The sequence below is a fragment of the Berghia stephanieae genome, chromosome 2 (assembly GCF_034508935.2).
Source record: "Berghia stephanieae isolate SIO BIC M18660-M18661 chromosome 2, UCSD_Bste_1.3, whole genome shotgun sequence".
Taxonomy (NCBI): Eukaryota; Metazoa; Mollusca; class Gastropoda; order Nudibranchia; family Aeolidiidae; genus Berghia; species Berghia stephanieae.
The window spans coordinates 60,189,123-60,212,783 of NC_088361.1; the positions used below are offsets into that span (position 1 = coordinate 60,189,123).

General features: G+C 33.1%; 1 protein-coding gene across 3 annotated transcripts in view; it reads right to left on the reverse strand.

Moving 5' to 3' along the window:
- The window catches only part of LOC144965264 (zwei Ig domain protein zig-8-like), a 148,782-nt gene that overhangs the window by 3,168 nt on the left and 121,953 nt on the right, over positions 1-23,661 (reverse strand). For all 3 annotated transcript variants that reach the window (XM_078900415.1, XM_078900416.1, XM_078900417.1), the window contains 6 exons: positions 11,223-11,436; positions 9,096-9,125; positions 8,220-8,394; positions 3,735-3,889; positions 3,045-3,068; positions 1-1,771 (listed from right to left, as the gene is read on the reverse strand). The exon at positions 1-1,771 is cut by the window's left edge and continues 3,168 nt beyond it. In XM_078900415.1, the coding sequence (XP_078756541.1) occupies positions 1,632-1,771; positions 3,045-3,068; positions 3,735-3,889; positions 8,220-8,394; positions 9,096-9,125; positions 11,223-11,436 (738 nt within the window). In that variant the 3' untranslated portion in view covers positions 1-1,631. The remainder of the gene's footprint in view (positions 1,772-3,044; positions 3,069-3,734; positions 3,890-8,219; positions 8,395-9,095; positions 9,126-11,222; positions 11,437-23,661) is intronic.

Genomic DNA, 23,661 nt, shown 5'->3' on the forward strand with positions numbered 1-23,661 from the left:
TGAATAGAATATTTTATATTATATTAATGATGGTTATAAGACATAGAAATATTGATGGAGTATTCAATTTAATTAATGATTTTAATCGTACGTCTTATTAGCATATGCGTGGGTGACGAATGTATACATATACAGATATATGTCATGATAAGATAAAGTAATTATAAAACGGAAGTAGGCTAAAAAAAACCTTTTTAAAAATGAATCTAAATCTTTCTATTCGTGTAGTCAAACAGTAATGCAAGCAGCTTCAGTCAGGGCCTGGACTAAACTAATCACTTCAGGACCAGGACCATAAGCCGAATGGTAGAGATATAGATGGATGAAAGTGACAACAGGGAGATGCATTTGCCTCTCAACTGCAGTTTGATGGGTGTTGCTGTTCTTTATATCGCCAAAAATGCATGGAACAATCAGATTCTCACTCATCGTCAAAGTTTTTGTTTTCTTTATTTATATCTACTCCTTTCATTTCTTAAATATTATCATAAGAATTAACCCGTCGGCGATTGCAGCACTTTAATTCAGAGAATGCTCGGGAACATGAAACTTTTTGTGAAAGTATCGAAAAGTTCGATTAAAAAAACAATTAAGGATGTCAAAGATTTACCAAAAAGTTGGATTCTCTAATATTACTCATGCAAAAAGTGATCTAGTTTCAAACATTTTATTGTCATTCGTTGCAAAATTTTAGATTATTTAATTCAGCATGATTCGCTTATGTCGTTCTTTTGTTTGATTCAAACAAGTCAAAACCAAAGATAAAGTCCTAATTACACAGAACTGTGCGTGTCATTTTAAAACGTCATGACCATGATATCATCAACAATAAATTATAATATAGGGTGGAGTATATCGTGAATAACAACAAAACGATTTGAATATCATATCAACCAATAACAAACATGACGAGAGAAGATTTTTCTTGCAACTTCTTCGTACTTTATCAGCTGCTATAAACAAATATTAATTAGTATTGATAATATTCATAAAAACTGAACTCGTATGACGTCTCTCAACTGTTTTGTGTTCGCTATTTTTAGCCAACCAGAGATGTCTTTAGTTCTCACCAAATTTTCTCTTGGAGGGGTAAGAACTGGTACATAGCCTACACGTTTGTGTGGTGGTTACAAAGATTTGTCATTGTCTTGGCAGGCAGTGTTGGTGAGTATTTGACTGGATTGCATACCATTTACCAATTGCGTAATAGTAAATTTTCCATCTAGTTTGATGCTTTTAGGATAGACCGGAAATGCCGCTCTGATTAACCAAGATTTTAAATCTGGGTTTTGTCAGGAGTTCTGTGATCTCACACAACCGTCGATGGAATTGCTCTATATCATTATTGAAATATACACATTGCCATTCCACGAATATATCTTATCTTCACATACCTGAACAACGTTTCTTTTCAACATCTATCTTTGGTACGGTCCACACTTTGGTTATGACAGTCTTTTCCCCACACAAGTTGACTACACAGACGTCTTTATCTATTATATCTCACATGAGTATCTAGCAACATGTCACTGTCACAATACACTGATTGTGAATTGATCTGAAAATTTAGTGTTTTACTTTATTAAAGCTTATAGTTATAGCCTCGATTTGCTGTGCTGTGAGTGAAGGAATCATAACGAACGAGTTGACATCATTGTGAAAATCAGCGACAGAAGAGTTGCTAACAAACACACTTGACTGGACAGAGCTTTATTGGCACTGGATTCCAGCTTCTTCCCGCTATGACTCCCCTTTGAACTTTCCAAGGATTCTGTAATAAATAGAAAACAAGAAACGTTGATTATTGCTTAAATTCATTTTCACTAGTAATGTGTTTTAAATAATTGCTTTATTCACCATCAAGTGAGTTTTTTAATCAGGGACTATGTCAAGAAAAAACCAAGATTACCCACGTGTCAGCCACAATGCAATGCAATGCAACGCAAAGTAAGCCATAGGGGCTACGTTTAATTTTTAAGAAAAGAGGGCTTGAACCAGATACCCGGGTGTAAATACAATGCTTTTTCCACGCGGTCTTCTCGCTTCCAATGCAATTTTCAGCAAAGATAACAAATTGTGACTGGGCATAATACATCTTGACTTTTAGATTGTAGTAGAGAGAGATATAGCCATTGTCAACTCCTTGTTTCTCTTGCTTCTACTTCTCTTTCACTATTCTTTTTAAAAATAAGTTCTTTCTTTAAAATGTAGATAAGATAATTGAAATACGTCAATTGAAATAAATTAAAACTATTCTAGTTGCACTAGGTATTAAGTCTCATTTCCTTTTTATCACCAAAAGCAAATCTTTAAAATAAGCTAAAATCTATTATCGGAAAAGAGTTTTAATCTTCCAACACAAACAATAAATAAAATCAAAAGTACACCAAATTCTCCATTCATTGCCCTTTCAATCAGCGCCTGCCCTCTATCTATCTATCTATCTATCTATCTATCTATCTATCTAATCTATCTATCTATCTATCTATCTATCTATCTATCTATCTATCTATCTATCTATCTATCTATCTATCTATCTAATCATCCATCTTTCAATCCATCTACTTATCTATACATTTGTATGTCTACCTATCTATCTATCTATCTATCTATCTATCTATCTATCTATCTATCTATCTATCTATCTATCTATCCATCTATGTATGTATCTATCTATCTATCTATCTATCTATCTATCTATCTATCTATCTATCTATCTATCTCTCTCTCAGTCTCTCTCTCTCTCTCTCTCTCACAACACATGCACACACACACACACACACACACACACACACACACTACATGTGTCTACTTATTTATACATTTATCTATCTGTTCATCTACCTATCTATCAATCAGTCTATCAATCTATCTATCTATCTATCTATCTATCTATCTATCTATCTACCCATCTATCTGTCTATCTTTCTATCTATCTATCTACCTATCTCTGACGTTCCCCAACTTTCTTTTACTCCTTCACCCTTCCATGCATCCTCTACTTTCCTGTCTTACAACATGCAGAAACAGGAAAAGAAAATTACCTCTTTTCTCGTTATTAGACTCAGCTGAGGAGAAACAAGGGAAAGATATGAGTTTATTACGTGATCAATAGTTCTATATCGAACAATGTATGGATGTTAAGTGTAATGTAAAAAAAAAAACAACAAAAAAACAAACGTGTTTGTGGTTTATTGGTATGATAGCTTCTCGGCTGCAACATTAAGGCCGATGGTTCGAATTCAGCTGTGAATGGCCAAAGTTGACCTCTGGATAAGGCTCTTTACCAACATTTTCCAAAATGTGCAAAATTAGTAACAGCGTTGTCTTTGTCGAAAAAAAACAAATTAGATTAACGTCTTAAAGGCCTTTCGTCTCGTCCAATGTTCAATATTGCTGTTTGTTCCTGGAATTCTCGTGATACTCTCTGATTACTTGTCAGTGGGCATTGCACTATCAAAGCTTAAGTTTATTTATTATTGGTAGTGCTTGCACCAAAACGATGAGTTTCTTACAGGTGTGGAGTTCCTTTCTACATAATAAATATGTTGCTGTTGGGCTGGGACTTCTTTTAAAGCGCTTTGAGCACATCTAGGAAGAGTATACATACAAAATCTCAAGCTCAAATATAATAAAAAGTGACAATTCATTTTAAATAGCCTAAAATGTAGGTAAATAACGAAAGTTGTTTTTTTTCTTCAATTCTGCAGAACCCTTCTGCCATTGCTACTTACTATTGAGTACGTTGACCTTAACACTGGTGACCTGGAGGTCAGAGGTCCTGCAGACATAGGTCCCGGCATCATCCATGTGACCTCTTTTGATATGTAAGGAGCTGGTGATGGTTCGGCCTACCAAGGATAACCGTTTTTCTAGGGTGATGCGGTCACTGGGGGGACAATGGGTGAAATCAATGTAGGGTTTTGTCAAGATAAAATACTTTTTTTTTAGATTTCTTGGGACAAGAAGTTGGATGTGTAATAAGTAAAAGTAATCAAGCGATCAACTTTACAATGATACGTGATCGTTTAGGTTGACAGAGTTGAGAGTCACAACTGCTCAACACTTTGAAACGTACAGGCTAGAAATGACATATAGTAAAAGCTGCAAGCCTAGTGGAGGAACTCTTAATGAAAAAATGCCCCCTCCCCAAAAAACTCAAGGGCGATGGAGAATGTAGCTTACTGCGACATGTCTGGATGCGTTGTATCAATTTGCAAAATTTCATTTGTCATTTTGATTTCCAGTTAATTGTATAGTTTTCATTTTAAGCTTTTTAGTAATTTTAATTTTTCTCTCCGTATGATCAGGGTAAACCAGAGGCCGAGGATTGAAATGAAAGAATGAAAATGGCTGCGCTGTCTCTATGGACGCATGCCGTGAACAATCTGTGCGTTACTTCGTGGGGGAGCGACATTAAAAATGATTAAATTTGACCTAGTTGGCTTAAATTAGATTTTGATGAGATTTTGTCGTGTGACCATTTGTCTGCATAAAAATTGGCAGGAGAACTTCATGTTCAGTGTTTTTTCTTCAAAATAACGTATTTTGTGATCCATGGTATGGTTAAATATATGCCCATTTTGTCTTTTAAATGCATTTTTCTCAAAACTCAAATTTTCGCAACTAAAAACCTAACTCCTCCCTCAATTTTCAACCAATCTTCTTCAAACTTTCTACAAATGAGTGTTATACAAATACGCAGGTCCTCTAGAATTGGGATTTTTGCAAAAGAAGATAATTTGATGAGTAATTTGCAATTCTGTAACATTTTTTCAAGGGGAATAATCGAGTAATAACTTTGAATTTAATTTTTAAAGTTTCTATTTTTTTAAAAAATCGGGCTTCTAGAGCCTCTTTATTTTCCTTTTTTCTACCTCTGGCCAAAATATTATGGCAATCGGTTGATGAACAAAAAAGCCTTGGACTTTTAAAGATTTGTTGTTTATTTTCCAATATGGCGTCGTTTCCAAGTTTCCATAGCAACGGGCAACTTTTTTTTCGAAAAAAAATGTATTCAATCGTCCTTTCCAAACATATACATTAGGACTGTGCACAGAAATTTAGAATATTTCATCTCACAAAAAAAAAATGACCCTTTAGTGTTGCCCCCCCCCCCCCCACAAACAAAATAACACCAAACCATCCACAAAACAAAACAAGCTAGAACTGATATTTAGTAATTCTGATCAAAATATTGATTTCAATTTCACCTTCCGATGTCTTCTTTCCCGCGCAATATAATTTTAATTGAGACTCGAGGTCACAACATAGAGGAAATCATATGAGAAGATTAGGTTTTTTTTTCGATGCTCAAAAAAATGAATACAATGCTGATAAATAGGTTAGTCAGGCTATTTTCCCATTCCGGGTTTAGCATTGATTAAAATGCTTTTCTAACTAAACGTTCGTTCAGCCTTTTTGAAGAAATACAGTTGTACAGAATAAATATAAGGTTATTTAATCTGTCGCTCAGTTCAAATATTTGTATTTGTTTCACTCATTAAGTTCAAAGGCTCATGAGAAAAGTGGTTCTTTGGAGTCTCAATCTTGCCAAAACAAACTGCAGTAGTTAGACTAGGAGATGGGATGATATAAAAATATCGATGTTATATTTAGCTACGTAATCTTCATATTTCAACATTGGAATGTTATTATAATACTCTAATTGTTATAATGTCTTTAGCAGTGAACAATTTGTATCCCCCGAAAAAAGAGAAAGAGAGAAAGAAGGAGAGAGAGAAGAGAGAGAGAGAGAGAGAGAGAGAGAGAGAGAGAGAGAGAGAGAGAGAGAGAGAGAGTGAGAGAGTGAGAGAGAGAGAGAGAGGAGAGAGAGAGAGAGAGAGAGAGAGAGAGAGAGAGAGAGAGAGAGAGAGAGAGAGAGAGAGAGAGAGAGAGTTGGCAGGGATAATTTTTAAGATTGAGAATAAATTTTAAATGATTTTTTAAAACCTCTTTAAATAATATGTTGAATAATTACATTCAATGCCAAAACCATTTATAGCAATCACTACGTTTTGTAGCGTAAATTGAGAAAATTGAGCATATATATAGAAATTTCGTCTAAACGGATTTCTTTTTTTGAATGTTTAATATCACAATCATAAAATCTCTAGACTTAAAATACCTACATTCATAAAATTTATACAGAGCGCTAGCATAGAGCCAACCTCAATAGATGTTTATTATGGAAATGAAATGATCCTCCTCCTCGACTTCCTCCTCCTAATCATCCTCCTCCTCCTCCTTCCCCCCCTCATCATCATCATCATCATCATCATCATCATCATCATATATCATCATCATCGCCTTCTTCTTCTTCTTCTTCTTCTTCTTCTTCTTCTTCTTCTTCTTCTTCTTCTTCTTCTTCTTCTTTTTATACTCTTCGTCTCCATCCATCTCTTCCATTTCTCCTTCCAAAAATAAAATAGCTGCCAGGCTGCTGTTACTGATACTACTACTACTACTACAACTACTACTACTACTACTACTACTACTACTACTACTACTACTACTACTACTACTATTACTACTACTACTACTACTACTACTACTACTACTACTACTACTACTACACTACTACTACTACTACAACTACTACTACTACTAATACTACTATCTACTACTACTACTACTACTACTACACTACTACTATACTATACTACTATACTACTACTACTATACTACTACTACTACATACTACTACTACTACTACTACTACTACTACTACTACTACTACTACTACTACTACTACTACTACTACTACTACTACTACTACTACTACTACTACCACCACCACCACCACCACTGCAACAATACTGATACTGCTATTATTACTAATTGAGTGTTCTCTTGAAGTCTGTTGTGTATTCATGTTACCTAAGGTATGCTTATTTATGAACGTAACATAACATTATCAGCATGACTGTTGTAAATTACAAATAACATAAGAACAGAAGAGAAAAAAAAACAGAGGGGGGGGGGGGGGGGGGTCGAATTACACCAAAATAAAGAGCTTGTGTGACCGTTTACAATACACAAAATAGAACCAACCTAGGCAATATAATGGGAAACAATAGTGTGATGTCAAAATACTAGTTCCCATCTCCTTGGAAGTGTGAAACCAGTAAATACATTTTCTACTGATCTTCTGATTTCAGAGTGATGGCATCATATTTTCTAGCCTAAATAAATGCTGGTCGCCAATTAATATCATCCATCCTCGCTCTTTTACACCTCGTAATCACAGGAATCTGCCCCTACAATTTGCTACTAAAATGCTCTTATGATTCAATATGTAACCTACTCATTGTTCGTCCTTTGGAGGACTGGTTGCATACTCTCAATGAGTTATGAACCAGAAAAGAAGAAGGTGTGACGTCACGACTTCTGCTTCCCAATGCAAGAATGCTTAATGTTAGTCCATCTAGACCAAAGATATTTTGCAATATCTTTCCCCATTATTTTTTGACACAATGCTATGGAAAAAAAATAGTCCTTCAGAGCCATTGGGCCCGTGGAGCCAGAGTGAAACAGACAATAGCAATTGTTTGCTACCCTTTGGATAGGACCCTAGTCTACCGCAAAGTACTTTCCGCCAGATCTAACTTACAAAGCTACCCAATCACTGCTGGGTGGACAGAGAGGTCAGAAATTAAAAAAAAATATCGACTAGCCCCGGTCCTTTTGCGTGTGAAGCTTGTGATCAACCAACTGAGTCATCGGGACCCCATTGTGCTATGAAACTGCTGTTATTTCATCAGAGATTCAATCATTCTTTTTTAATGATACCTGGAATTATCATACTTTTATGAATGCAATTCAAAACATATAAGTTTCCCACCTGCTTAATGCTGCCATAATTTTATATTATAAAGTCAGGTATTAAAAAAATATATCCAAAGTTTATCGCTGTTATTGAATGCAATGCCAACAAAATATATCCTATATTTTTACCTTTTTATAGATATGTATTTGACGATGTGCAAATGCTCTGAACGTTCACAGTTGCGACGGGTTTATTTATTGCAGCTTTTAGAATTTAATTTATAATACGAAGTGAAGATTTTGAATTGTCTGTCATAAAACAGAATTCAAGTTTCTTTATCATCAAATTCATGATATTATATCACATGATTGGTTGTAATATAACAAGAAAACAAAAGTTGAAAACAATTAATCAAGAAGGTTATTTAAACCTCAATAACTCATTAAATTACCTATTTTTGATCTTATTCCCATCTTTAAACCAGTCAATGTCCTCTGGCTGATATTCACTCCCCGTAGCATTGCACTGTAATTTGAGCGTATCGCCTCTCTCCACGAAAAAGGAACCTTTGATGGTAATCTCCGATGAGGACGATGTTTTTGAAGATGACGATTTTGAAGGCCGCACTGTTTAAAGAAAAAGGAAAAAAAAACGGCTGATTATCTATTGGTGTCTGCTGTTAAATGTAGAACATGTTGTTTATGCAATACACTTTTAACCACTTAACTGCCGCACTCTGGAAAGAGCAAAAATTAAAAAATGTGACCGGAAAACTCGTCCCTCAAATATCGATCTATTTAAATGACCCTCATCTTGGCAAGAACTTTCAAACCCGGGACTTCGCGAAAACCTGGTGGTCTAAAAACAATAACAAAGAGCTGAGCGATTCAACTGTTTTCATTATTTTATAGGTCAGTTTTGTTTCAAATTTAGCTCACAACATTTTTGAGTAAAGAGAAAAGAGGAGGCATATACCTGATCCATTATGCAGAGCGTAGGGATTATAATAACCCTCGTTTTTCATATCGACATGCTGCTACGCTATCAGTTTGTTTTTAGGTAGAAGACTTTGTCATAAAGTTCAATAATTGCGGCGGCGATGATGTTAGTGCCACTGATGATATTACCAATGGAGGGTACGGTACGTCAATTACAACAACAAAGATGCTGATGGTGATGATTTTGGTGATGTTTATAATAATGATCAATAATGGTAGAGCCTTAATAGTATATTTAAAAATCAGCTGGTGTTTATATATTATTTAGATTTCCGACAACGCCCTCCAGGCAAAACTCCATTAAAATTAATCATAAATAAATACATTACCTTGCTTTCTTCTTTTGCCGTTGGGTGTTTCTGTAAAAATATCAAATAACAATATTGATTTCATTTTTAAAAATAGATAATATTAAAATGAAAAGAAAAAAAAGTCTCTTAATAAAAAAAAAACACCTAATTTTTATTGATAACAAATCTATGTTATTCTCTATAGGTATCCAGTCCTAAATTTTGTTTTAAAAAGCTCAAGTTTATAGATTAATAATATGTATTCTTTATACTGTATAAATATGTAATGCGTAATGATATTGAATTAACAAAAACAGACTAACCCCCCCCCCCCCCCCCCCCCCCCAAAAAAAAATACAAAACAAAACAAAAAGATAAAATAAAATAAGAAATCAAAACTTAAAAACCCCAAACAAAATAACACTCTGTTACGTCAAACTGTCAAGCATTAATTTTAACTAACACATGATGCTCTACAGGTGGTATAATTAAAATCTTTTTTTTTTAAAATGCTCTTCAATAGGATTCAGTAGTCTGATGTCACGCGCCCGGCAACGGCGGCCATCTTGGTTCTAAACAAAGAAAATCTTTACTTTTAATTCTTCATGCTGGCGAGAACTTTTCATTCCCTTTTCATATGCCTTGTGATCAGAATGTGTAAAAGTCCAAACATGATCAAATTGATGGGGTTTTTTTCCTCTGGATACGCTTTTAAGCTCGCCGGAGAAATATTTCATACGGCGTCCGCCATTGTTCCGATAGTTTAGAGCCAGTGTTACTAAGTTACCATACGTCATTAGGAAGGAAGTGACGGTACGACTATTGAATCCTATTAGATATAACAAATCAAAATCGTTTGAGTGGAATATAAGATTTCTGCAATCTCGCATTTTATAATACTAACTTTGTTCTCATCGAGCACTTGCAAGCCCGTGCAGCGATTTTCTACACGTCCGAAATTCCAAACACAGTAGTGCAAGAATCTTATATTCTTTTACATCTGATTAAAATTTCGTATAGTTTGTAGCGTCGTGGAAAGGGAAAGACACGGGTAAATTATACGAAGAAAAAATGATGAAACTAGAGTGGACAAACAATTTTAGAGAAAGGTTTTTTTCCCCGTGAGATGAAAAATAATACAATATTGAAATAAAGACAAATTTTCGGTCTTTATCAATGATAAAAGTTAAGTTTTGACTAGTATCACGATATAAAAACAGAAGGGTTTAAAAGGCCATTTTATTTCAATCGAATTATTATGTAAATGCAACGATACTATCGTATTATTACACAATATTATCTCGATTGTAAATCGTCGGTTGCATGTGTAAGAAAACAATGAGGTTTTACTACTTATCACGGATGACATGTATTAGAAACCAATGAGGTTTTACTACTTATCACGGATGACATGTCTTAGAAAACAATGAGGTTTTACTACTTATCGCGGATGACATGTATTAGAAAACATTGGGGTTTAACTACGACAGAAATTCCCTTAGGTCTGTTCAATCTGTATTTACAACTGGATGAGTAATAGAGAAGATATTGGAAGCACTCTAGTCTCTCGCCTGTTAAGGATTAAATGTTCCTTAACAAATTTCACGCCTTAAAACATTAACTATACTTCACTGTGCCATAGGTCTACAATGAAAGTGTATCTTTTCCAATTTAATAATGATGATGATGATGATGATGATAATGATAATAATAATATTAATACTACTACTACTACTACTACTACTACTACTACTACTACTACTACTACTACTACTACTACTACTACTACTACTACTACTACTACTACTACTAATAATAATAATAATAATAATAACAATAATAATGATAATAATAATAATAACAATAACAATATTTACATTGAAATGACGTCGTAATTTTTTTTTAACCTGGGAATTCTTTGAGGCAATATTATCTACCAATCCCTAGCGTGGAACCGTCAAGACCCCCCAACAATTGGACTACCAAAACAGACATTGGGGAATTCACTGCGTAAGATGTTCAAACATGTACACCTCACATTATGAGAGACGCCAAAAGAACTGATTGGGATGATGGACAAATATAATGGAGGATAAGTGGTAAGAGGAAAAAGTAAGTTAATCATTTTATAGCAATCAAAGTCATCAACGTTGACGGCGAGCTCACCTCTCACTGTAAGACGCATGAGTTGCCTGATATGTCTTGTGACTGCAGAGACCTGGCACTCATACACACCGGTATCCTCTGGTTGCGCATTCATTATGTGCAGATTCCACTCTAAGGAGTGCTTGGGATGAACGACCTTGAATCTGGTATCACTGACGTAGGTCTTGACTCCTATCGTGATGGGGCTGGGATTTGATGCCATTCGCCACACGACCTGCAATGATAGTAATTAATGGATAAAAGAAACACCCTTTTTTATCTTTCAACGTTGACCTTTTTTCCGAACGTGGTCTTTTGCATGACAAGCCTCATTTTCCAACAATGCCTTACATTGACAAAACACTTTTAAAAACGTGGCTCAGGAACTTTTACTTTAAATATTGATTCTTAACCCTCACTTCACCTAACTATAGGAAAATCGTCACATTTATTATCATATAATAAACTTTTTAAAATGTGTCTTTTGCATCCCTAAATTTGAAGAAAGTCTTTATTATAGCTATACAAAATCAATGATGTTTTGTAAAGCTCACATTCCTGAATAAAATTATGTTCAGGATGTATTTATTGTTTTTGAGTTGTTGGGGTTTAAACGATCTTTTTGTTGTTGTTGTGTTGGGTAAGTATGACGTTTCAGAAAAAATCCTGAAAATGAAGGGTAAGGAGGGTCATGGGTTTGATAAAAATTGGGTACCATCGATATTTATTGAGGCAAAAGTTTTCGGGCCAAACTGAAAATAATGTGTTTCTTTCAATGCACAGTAGAATATTCGGTATAATTTTTACATTTTACTTGATAGTTGAAAGGGCTGTTTTACATTATAATGCAATATTTATGTAATATATGACAACAGTTTCTATGATTTCATAATGGTGCTCTCGGAGGGTTTTCTCTGTTCCAAATCCAACCCATTTCGTTTTAAATTGAGATAATTTGTTCCTTTTCTGACGAAGATCTCCATCATTTGGATCCTTTCCAGATATAAATAACAGAATAAGTCGTGAAGTACATCACGGGCAGGTATGTGATTAAGATGAATGGGTGTGAAACGAATAAGACAACATAAATAAGAATAGGAGCAAACAACAAAAGTTATATATCTATATAAGAGTAAGGATAGGAATCCAGGCAGATAATAAAATCCACATGTGCAATAAGTAATGACCCCGTAAGGACTACCGCTATTTCCTTTTTTTTTTGTTATTGGTAAGCTTCTGCCTCCCCACGGTCGATTAGCGCTTAATGTCAAGTAGTAATCTGTAGCTCATTACCTCCTTCGTTAAATTATTGATGCTAAGCAAGGGTTTTGATAATATAATATTTGGGGATGGGGGGGGGGGGGGGTGAGGGGCATTATTGATGCAATATATCTCCAGTAGAATATGAGTCCTTGAAGTATCTATACAACCATCCGTCCACCTATATTTCAATCTAGCTGTCTAGTATAGTATTCTTACCTCTTACTTCGTTCCATTTACTGTACCATCAGGACCGAATCCCTGATGATACAGAGAATGAAACTGTTAAAACAATATTGTAGGCAAAGTAAGAGGTGAGCATACTATAATAACAACATACAGAGTCGAGTACTCTAAAGATTCGTGCACATCAATATCTCACAAATATCTATCTATCTAGTTGTCTATTTATCGATCGATCATCTGTCTTGGTTTGCTTCATCCAAGGGCATTTAGTTTATACAGTTCTTTTGATATCTAAGTGGTCACTAACATTTGTCAACTGTCTAAGTACCCTCAACTTAAGTCCACCCCTTGGGCATCCCGAGTACCATGTGATCCCATCTGATGATTGCCTGACCTTTTTGAAACACATCAACACATATGGAGTTATCGAGTTAGATTAATCTGGCAAGTTCCAAAAACTTGGGAATATTTATTCCCACGGTTAGTTGACCAAGAGAGAACAGAATGACAGGAACGATTGAAATAAAATAAAAAGTCTTCAAATCGTGTACACAAAGAAACTATTCGATCTGTCAAACAAGGAATGGGCAAGCATTACATTCTTTCTGACTGTCAATTTATGCCCTAAAAGAGACAAAGAGTAAAATCAGAATACCAGTGGCATCATAAAAATTGAGCTCAACAATTGACTCATGACATCAACATTTCTTCAAATCCACTTATAATCCTAACTTAAAGTTAACTCACGATCGACACAGATTCTACTTGCCATATAATATTGGACATTTGACCAAAGAGAAGAAGGAAGAGTGGATAGGACCGTTGGGTCAACGTTTGAAATAAATAGAATACAGAAAAATGCAATGACTTATCTCAAAATTAGTGGCAAACAAATGTATCATGAAATACGAATTAAATCGATCTGTATCATAAGGACAAAAGAGTTTCTTTAATAAACACTTTTAATAAAAGCGTTTGCCGCTGTATGAAAGATAGATTATTTTTCACCATTCGAGAAAGATAAATAAATGTGTATCTAAAGTTCAGTTTATATACTAGATCTACATTAGAACCTGTTAATTAGAGAGGAAACCTATTGTGGCGGTTCTCTAATAAATTAGAGGAGTGCAACTGACACAGAAGCATCGCTGTTTGAGTCCAAGTTATAACGTGTCTTTTGGTTCTTCCATCGATGAGTGGATCATTAGATTCTAATAACTAACTGACTTTAGCCTTTAGCTATGTGATCATCTGGTCGGAACGTCGCGGCTGAGTCTCTAATCGCCTGTGTAAATTCAGTGTTTTGCTGTGGATGCTAATGTCAGTAGATATTTCTATGGTTTTAATTCTTGGTTATTGGGATCTCTATTTATTTAAGGCATTGAGAATTTACGTGAATGACCAGCCTTTATACTCCACAACAATAAATTACAGAACACTCTACGAAAAGAACAACGAAAGACCCCTCCTATCCATTCAAATCCTGGTGGCAAGATAGCCAATTTTTGGACATATACCCAGAAGAGATGAAAATAATATACCAGTTGATAAAAAGTCAGGAGATCATTTCCAGTAGCTCTTTTGCCATAAAATAGCACATACTGTCATTGACATAACCCCGCAATAAGATTTCACGATTATAGAAATTGTCTAAGATCTAATTTAATCTAAGGATCAATAATAACTGTCCTTACATTTTTAATTCAATATGGTTAATAATGTAAAGTGATATACGATCCAATACGATAGATCATCCCATTTTGTAGTGTCCGAAACAATCCGTGAAATGACAAAGAGAAGTTACGTGCTGTCATCGCTACAAATGCGTTAACAGAATACAACAGTCAAATTCTGTACACGGTTGGTTTATGAATTTAGATTTAGCATCGATCAGCCTTAGTAGAAAAGTTATTTTATTGTGGCGAGGTTTATAATTTGACCCTTTTGTCTTATTTGGCACGAAGTAAAGGAAACTTTTAAAATCAAGGTTTGACTAAATTGTTTGTATAATCTTTAATGAAGTATAATGTAAATTTAAATAATAAACTCTATAGATCTTAATGTAGACAATTAATTGCTAAAATCAATCTAATATAATGACAGGAGTGCAAAACGTTTATGACTGAATGATGAAACAATTCCATCAAAGCTGTCATTATTTATCTTCACAAAAATCAAGTTAAAAAAACCCATCAAAAACGTAGAATCCATCTAGATAGATTGAAAGTTATCAGAAGATTCCGTTAAAACTTGAAATTTATTTCTAAAGAAATTGTTGGGCTCTTCAAATATAAGATTGAATCAAAAATCTTTTGAACAGCTAGGCAATTCTAAAGATTTATAGAAAAAATAAAAAATAACTAAAAGTAGACAAACGTAATAGCCAAATACTATTAGTAAAGGTAAAGTTAGGAGTTCCTTCCTGTAAGTTAAAAGATGTTCTTCAACCGAAGTGCATATACTAGCAGGTCTGAGAGCCGAACGGAATTATGGGCCTGATTAAACAGTGTTGTAATGGACAATACATTGCGTTTGTTTGAGAGTATTTCCATTACAACAATGGGACCGTAGATATTATATGGATTATCAGACCGGCAAATAAGTACACATTGGCTTCAACACGCCGTGTACTTATTCTCAGGTCTAAATTGTAATGGTCCCATTGTTGCAAAGGAAATACTCTCAAACCATCGCAAATATTGCCCGTTACAACAATGTTAAATCAGGCCCATACTTGTGTTCGGTTATCAGACCAGCAAATATGTGAACCTAGCTTCAACCCTCTGCGTAATGTTTTTTAAAAAAAATATCTACTTCTTCATATATATATATATATATATATATATATATATATATATATATATATATATATATATATATATATATATAAATATATATATATATATATATATATATATATATATATATATATAAATATATATATATATATATATATATATATATATATATATATATGAAGAAGTAGATATTTTTTTTAAAAAACATTACGCAGAGGGTTGAAGCTAGGTTTGCTTATTTTATCTATTTTTAAATTATTATATCAATTTACTTTTCGTCAGCATGGATAAGTTATTACAACTATTATTATTATTATTATTATTATTATTATTATTATTATTATTATTATTATTATTATTATTATATTATTATTATTATATTATTTTTATTATTATTATTATTATTATTATTATTATTTATTATTATTATTATTATTATTATTATTATTATTATCATTATTATTATTATTATTATTATTATTATTATTATTATTATCATTATCATTATTATTATCATTATTATTATTATTATTGGTATTATTATTATTATTATTATTATTATTATTATTATTATTGTTATTATTATTATTATTATTATTATTATTATTATTATTATTATTATTATTATTATTATTATTATCATCAATTGTCTTAGCTCAGCAAAAGCTAACATTAACAGGACTATTAAAAGAGCTAACAAACTTACCACAGCATCCATGTCTTTTAATAATTTATATACAGAATGCTGCTTAGGAAAAATTGGAAATATTTTAGACAATCCCACTCATCCTCTCAATCACCAGATCACCAAGTCGAACAGAATTCACCGATTGTTGTCAATCCGAACAAAAATTGAAAGACACCTCCAATCCTTTTTACCTTACAGTTGCAGAATTTTTAATAAGGAAAATAATTTATAAATGTTGGTTTATGTTCGTTTTAACTTTGAATCTTCTTCTTCTTCAAAATTACTCCATACCTACAATTTTTAAACATAATTTATAAAATCGCTTACTACACATTTACAATGTGCCATGTAATTTATAATATCATATGTCATGTTTTTCAGTCAATTTGCAATATTATTATACGGTATATAATTATTAGCTTTTTACATATTTATTTTTTAAAATGTTGACATCAATATACACTTTACTAGATATTTATTTCTTTACAATTATTTATTCTGTACGTCCTATGTAATTGTTCTTACAGCTTACAATATTATTACACTGTACCTATTAACAAGTTTTACTTTTCCACATGAATTACTTATATTACTCTGTATGTATGTATCATTGTCGGCATTTTATACGTCAGTACAAAAAATTCCTTTTTGGATGAATAAAGTACAATATTATTATTATTATTATTATTATTATTATTATTATTATTATTATTATTATTATTATTATTATTATTATTATTATTATTATTATTATTATTATTATCATTAAACAAACCTGTAAAAAGAAAGGTCCTGCAGAAAACTTGCGACCAATTGATTTATTATCCACGCTAAGAAAAGTTTTAAGCACAATCACGCTCAAAAGAATTAGAGAAACGGTAGAGGACATATCTTTCACCAATACAAAGCGGGTTTAGAAGAGATAGAAGCACTGCGGACATAGCATGGGCCCATCGATGGCTGAAAGCCAGAACGGAAAAATATGCTTGGAATATATATGAGTTCAGATTTCAACACCATATGTAGAACCAAGTTGTTTTCAATCCTTGACTCATTCTTGAACAAAGATCACGTGAAGCTCATAAGATATCTATTATAAAATACTACATTACAATTTGAATCTGGCAGAGAATTAACAACAATATCAACCTCAATTGGATCCCCTCAAGAAGACAGCTTGAGTCCCATCCTATTCACGATATACCTCGAATCGGAGGTGAAAGAACTAAGACCAAAATTACCACCAACAAAGAAAACCACACGTGAATTGATATACGCAGATGATGCAGACCTAATCTTTGAATCAGACCATCAATCGAAAATATATATGCCAATATTATCAACTACTCTAGAGGCATGGATTCTAAAAGTGAATCAATGCAACACAAAATATACAAAAATCAACAGACATTTAAATGAATGGAAAAATGTGCGTAAACTAGGCAATTTGATTAACAAAAATGAAGACATCAGAAAACGAAAGCAGCTGGCCACAAATGCATTCAACCAACTCCAAAATTTATGGAATAGAAATAACATAATCATTGAGAATAAATGAGGCACTGATTATTCCGATATTGACATGGGGCTTCACAAAAAAATAGAACTTAGAATGTCTCGAGTCATACCATCGCAAACAATTGCGTCGCGTAACCGGAATCTAATGGCCAGAGACAATTGCAAATATTAATCTCTATGAAAGAACCAGGGTCCAACGCCTGAGTACAATAATAAAGGAGCAGCGATGGAGGCTATTTGGCCACATCTTAGGTCGAGAAGATAACAGCCCAGCCCAAACTGCAATGACAAAATATTTCCTTCATGGCAAAACATATTATGTAGGGAGACCCCCAACATCAATAGTAACTACCCTGAACCCGGATCTCTCTACATATAAGACATTTATAGATTCAGATGAGGCCGAATTAATCCTTGAAGAACTAAGAAAAACTGCCAGGCTTACTACTTACCTACTTACTTACTCTTTAATTGTACAAGTATTAAGTCATATTAACAAATTATTACCTGAATATTCTTCTTTCAATATTTCTTTTGAATTATCTCAAATTTATTAATTGATTAATTTATTTACTACTTAATAGAGGGAACGAAATTAACATCAATATGCTCTTTGTTATTGTTTTTAGATATGGGAAGTTATCACTACATTCTATCAATCAAACAATAAACGTTAAAGATTACACATAATTTTGGGTATACGTTATATCCGGCTGCTGTCGGATGTTATGAATAATTTTTTGGCTAAACGCATAGCATTAATTCATTTACTTATGCATGTATTTATGCAAATATGTTTTTATTGGTTGTCTTTGCCCGAAAAATTGTAATATCGCCTAACAGGCGTCATGTCCCGTGCTACATGTTAAATGTTGCTGTTGACCAGGGACACCTTTAAAGCGCTTTGAGCACGTTTAGTGGATATTGCTCTATATAAATGCTCAATTTTAAATTTTTAATTAACAAAACAACGGAAAATGTGGATGTCTCTCTTTCTTGAGGTTTCAAATAATAAATGGGAAAAATAAAACATTCTAAAGTTTTAAATCCTTTTCAAAGCTTGTATAGATAAAAGTATTTCTGTCGCTTTATATCATTTCTTTATGTCTACCAAAGACGTGAAAACGAAAGGTCGAAAACGTCTGAAATAATTGCAAATAAGCATTATTCGTTTAAACTCAATATTATATCATTAAACTTGATGAATCGCCAAGTAATAGAAATATGGCATTAGAACTCACAGAAGAAGAAGAAGAAGAAGAAGAAGAAGAAGAAGAAGAAGAAGAAGAAGAAGAAGAAGAAGAAGAAGAAGAAGAGGAGGAGGAAGAGGAGGGAAGAAGAAGAAGAAGAAGAAGAAGAAGAAGAAGAAGAAGAAGAAGAAGAAGAAGAAGAAGAAGAAGAAGAAGAAGAAGAAGAAGAAGAAGAAGTAGAATGAAGAGTTGGGCAAGAAGGAGAAGGGGGTTAGGGGGTGGGGCGAGAAATAGTAGGAAGAATAAGAATAATAGGATGGGGAATAGGATAGGAGAAGAAACAGAATGAGCAAAGGAGGAAATAATACGCGTTGACTACATTTCATTATGCTGAGGTTGGTACGACGGGTGATAAATTGATGAATGACTACACGCATGCCCTAGCCTCATTTACACCTCACGGAAGGATGGATGGTAATGCTTCAAGTCATCATACAGTGTAATGATTGATACGTATTATGCCTACTCATGCATTAATTCCAGCTCCCGAAGAGAGAGAGAGAGAGAGAGAGAGAGAGAGAGAGAGAGAGAGAGAGAGAGAGAGAGAGAGAGAGAGTCATAAATGACGATGACTGGTCTTGAATGTAATCTCATGCATCCATGCTGTCCTATTCGTAAAAACACGAATTAAAAATTTTGGCCAGAAAACTCGTCCTTCAATTATGGATCGATTAAAATGACTTTCATCTTGGCAAAAACTTCGATATTTGAAGGACGAGTTTTCCAAAATTTTTAATTATGTGTATTTTTCAGTGTGCAACAGCAGCATACTGTCATACTATGACAGAGTAGTATTTGGACTAGACAAAAAAAAAGAAAACAAAAGGCTTTCTTCTCATACCAATCGATTAAAATGACCCTCGACATGTAAAAAAGCCTCAAACTCAAACGTAAAAGGAGTCTCATGCTGAAGGCCATTGATAGTCATGTTAATAAACCGATAATATTAGAAATACTACACGTTTTCTGGTCATCAAAAAAAAAAAAATTAAAAAAAAAAATTAAAAAAAGTTTCTTTATCAAACGTAGAATAACCCAACATGTACGAGCCGATGCAAAAATTGACGTTAGGAAAAATAATATTAGGTTAATGACAGTGGTCATAATCAATCTACAATTCCCCCCCCCCCCCCCTCCCAAAACTAAAAACACTAAAACAAAAATAAAAAATAGATAAATAAAGCCAAATAGAAACAAACAAACAAACAAACAAACAAACAAACAAACAAACAAACACAAGAAACAAACCAAAAGAAATCAACATTAAAAAAAACCCCGGAAAACGAAAGAACAAAAAACAAAACAAAAACACAAATACTAAAAGATAGAAATAGAAGTAAAATGAGACGGTCAAGAAATGTCTGTGGATTAAGATTTGGAATTTAAGATCAACTCAGAAGTTCAACATAATTTATCTAATTTTTTTACATATTACAATAATAATGACTTCTTTTGCATTGTGATTACTGTAACATCTACAATTTAACATTACGCTAAAAGCAGATATCGGCATGAAAAAACAACAATCAGTGGGTTGCCTCGTTATCTAAAATTATAGACTATACCCTTACCACTCGCTTCGCTCATCTGCTCGAAATGAATGTCCTCCGGGAGAGGGGAATAGAGGAGCATTAATCCATAACCAATAATATTATCTAAGGTTGACAGTGAGGATTGTGCTATAGCCTTTCACTTTTGCGTCAACTATTAGCAGAACTGTCGATGACCTTTTAAAATATCAAATTTGACTTACTTGTCATAAACTATTTAAGAAAGAACAGAAAAAACCAAAACAACCCGCCCCCCCCCCCCCCCCCCCCCCAAAAAAAAAAACATAACAAAAAGAAAAACAAAACAAAACCCAAACAACAAAACAAAAACAAAACAAAGCAAAAACTAAACACAAACAAATGAGAAAAAAACTCACAAACAAAAAACAACCCCCCCCAAAAAAAAAAAAAAAAAAAACAACAACAAAAAACAGACTCCCCCAAGAAAAATACAAGCAAAAACAAAAATAATTAACAGAAGAAAAAAACAACTTTCACACAAACTAACAAATAACACCCTCTCCTCAAAAACAAACAAACAAATAAAACAACAAAAAAAAACCCAAACCCCCCCCCCCTCAAAAATAAACAAACCAAACTACAAATTAGAAAAACAAACAAACAAAATACCCCAATTCAAACAAACGAAAAAAATAGGGGAAAAAAAAGAAAATCAAAAATATAAAAGAGAAAATGGAAGTACATACAAAACGACAAACAAACAAAATAAAAGAGAAAAAAAAACAACATAAAAAAGAGAAAGAGAATTACAAAACATTAAATGGTCAAAAAACGACCTTTTGGACATAGATTTGCAATTTAAGATTAACAAAGACCTTGTGTGTGTGTGTGTGTGTGTGTGTGTGTGTGTGTGTGTCTGTATATATATATATATATATATATATATATATATATATATATTATATATATATTACAAAGTGAAGTATGTTATCCCTATGACCCCTAGTTTGAATTTATATGTAAATGCATAACAATGTATAAATATAGAGAATTAACAATTAATAGCGTCACTTTATATATTCATTTTATAAATTGAGATAGATTATTCTTATGGTCTCTAGTCCGAACATGTGTGTGTATATTTTAAAGAATAGTATTTAATTTACATCACAGTTTGGCGTTAAAAATTCGAAAACTAGGTCTATGTGGTAAAAACGAATTAAGGTGACGTGTTGTATTTCTTTTTATTGATAAAAGACGACGACTCCTCGTGGAAAACTTAATACATTTGTGAAGAGGGGATCGCCATCCTTCATAACTTTCTCCATTTTACTAAGACAAATAATTTGGCTGGCGGATATTGTGAGTATTTACCTAAACTCATGTCATCAATATAATATAATCTGTTTTTGCCATTTGCTTCGCTTTCTCGGTCGAATCTCCTCGGGGGGAGGAGGGGAGAGAAGGATGAAATCCATAACCAATAATGTTATTTGTGACGGTTATGCGTGTTTCCTTTCATTTTCTACGTTAATAATGAGAGAAAATGTCTTTGACCTTTTACAATTCGATTTTAATTCTACAAATAAAACGAAGGTAATATGTGTTAAGTTAAAATCGATGCATACAATCACGTACAATGAATACTTGCCTTTGATTATTTCAAATCTATTTTATCTAAGATAACTAATAAAAAGTGAGGGAGGGCGTTATTAAAATAAAATGATAGTCATCGCTTTTTCCCCATCCCAACAATTAAAATCTATATCCATTTCTAATATCACGATCCGATTTTTTGGCCGGTATCGGTAATTATATTAACCCAAGAGTGAAACACCGATTATCTATATCTGCACGACGTCAAACATTTAACAATTTCGATCAGAAATCGTATTCTGAAATTCATTTGCCTCTAAGAAAATCTAAATTCGTGTGGCTATGTGGTCTAGTGGTATGACACTCGCTTTCGGATCGGAAGGTCCTGGGTTCGAGCCTCGCGCTCGGCGCATATTTGAGTCCTTGAAAAAGGCTCTTTATTCACATTCTCTCACCGTACTCAGGTGTAAAATGAGTACCTGGCCGTTAACAGCGTTGTCTTTGTCCGAAAAATTGGAATATCGCCTAACAGGCGTCATGTCCCGTCCTACGTGTTAAATGTTGCTGTTGACCAGGGACCCCTTGTAAAGCGCTTTGAGCACATTTCGTGGATATTGCGCTATATTATTTTTTTATTATAATATTATTAATTTTTTTTTTTTTAATCTCAAGAAAATAAAATCGTAAAATTTGATGGATTATTACTTAAATATAGAACCTTAGAAATTATCTATTGTAGCTTACAAAAAATATTGATAGAAGTTAATGGAATGCACAATTTCTTTTGCAAGGTGACATGTTAATGATTTAAAAAGTAACAGTTATTGATATTTGCGAAGTCCCAGATTTGAGAGTTTTTGCCAAGATGAGCGTCATTTAAATCGATCGACATTTGAAGGACGAGTTTTGTGGCCATTTTCAAATACGTGTCTTTTCAAAGTATGGCAGTTAATGGCTGTGGCGTGTGATAAAAATAAAACGAATTCGATCGATGATAAAAAATGAGCTGCGATGTAAACTTTTCACCCGTATTCTCTCGTACTCTGGAAAAACGCTTATTTGAAAATTTGAACAGAAAACTTTGAGATTGAAAGTCTGAGTGTTTTTGCCATTTAAATCGATCGATATTTAAAGGACGAGTTTTCTGGCCAAATTTTTAAATATAAGTTTTTCCAGAGTACGGCAGTATTTGTATGATAACTTAGGCCACAACAGGTTTATATTGAAATCATGAGTTAGATTTATATGACATCGTTCAGATATCACTTTTTATAGGATCCGTCTTTTAATAGAAAATGAAAAATAAGGTGTTATAATCATTGTTTCCCACATCTCAGTCGCGTAGAGAATACAAAAAATCGCATTACTCCCATGCTGATAAAATTATATCAAATATTTGCTAATATCTGGTTGGAAACAATAATTGTAACCTACCAGATACGTTTAAAACCTTTATAAATTATTATATAATCTGCTTGTGAGAAAATTACAGAAATAATGAGAAAGTAGGTTTTGTTTTTGGAATATTAGTGTTTCGTTGATTGTACTCGTTTAATCGAAAATATAAAGAACTTAGGAAAATAAAGAATGATTTGAATAAGGGAATGCTTGAAAAAAAAAATCCAATCCGAAAATTATGCCTTTTACGTTTTT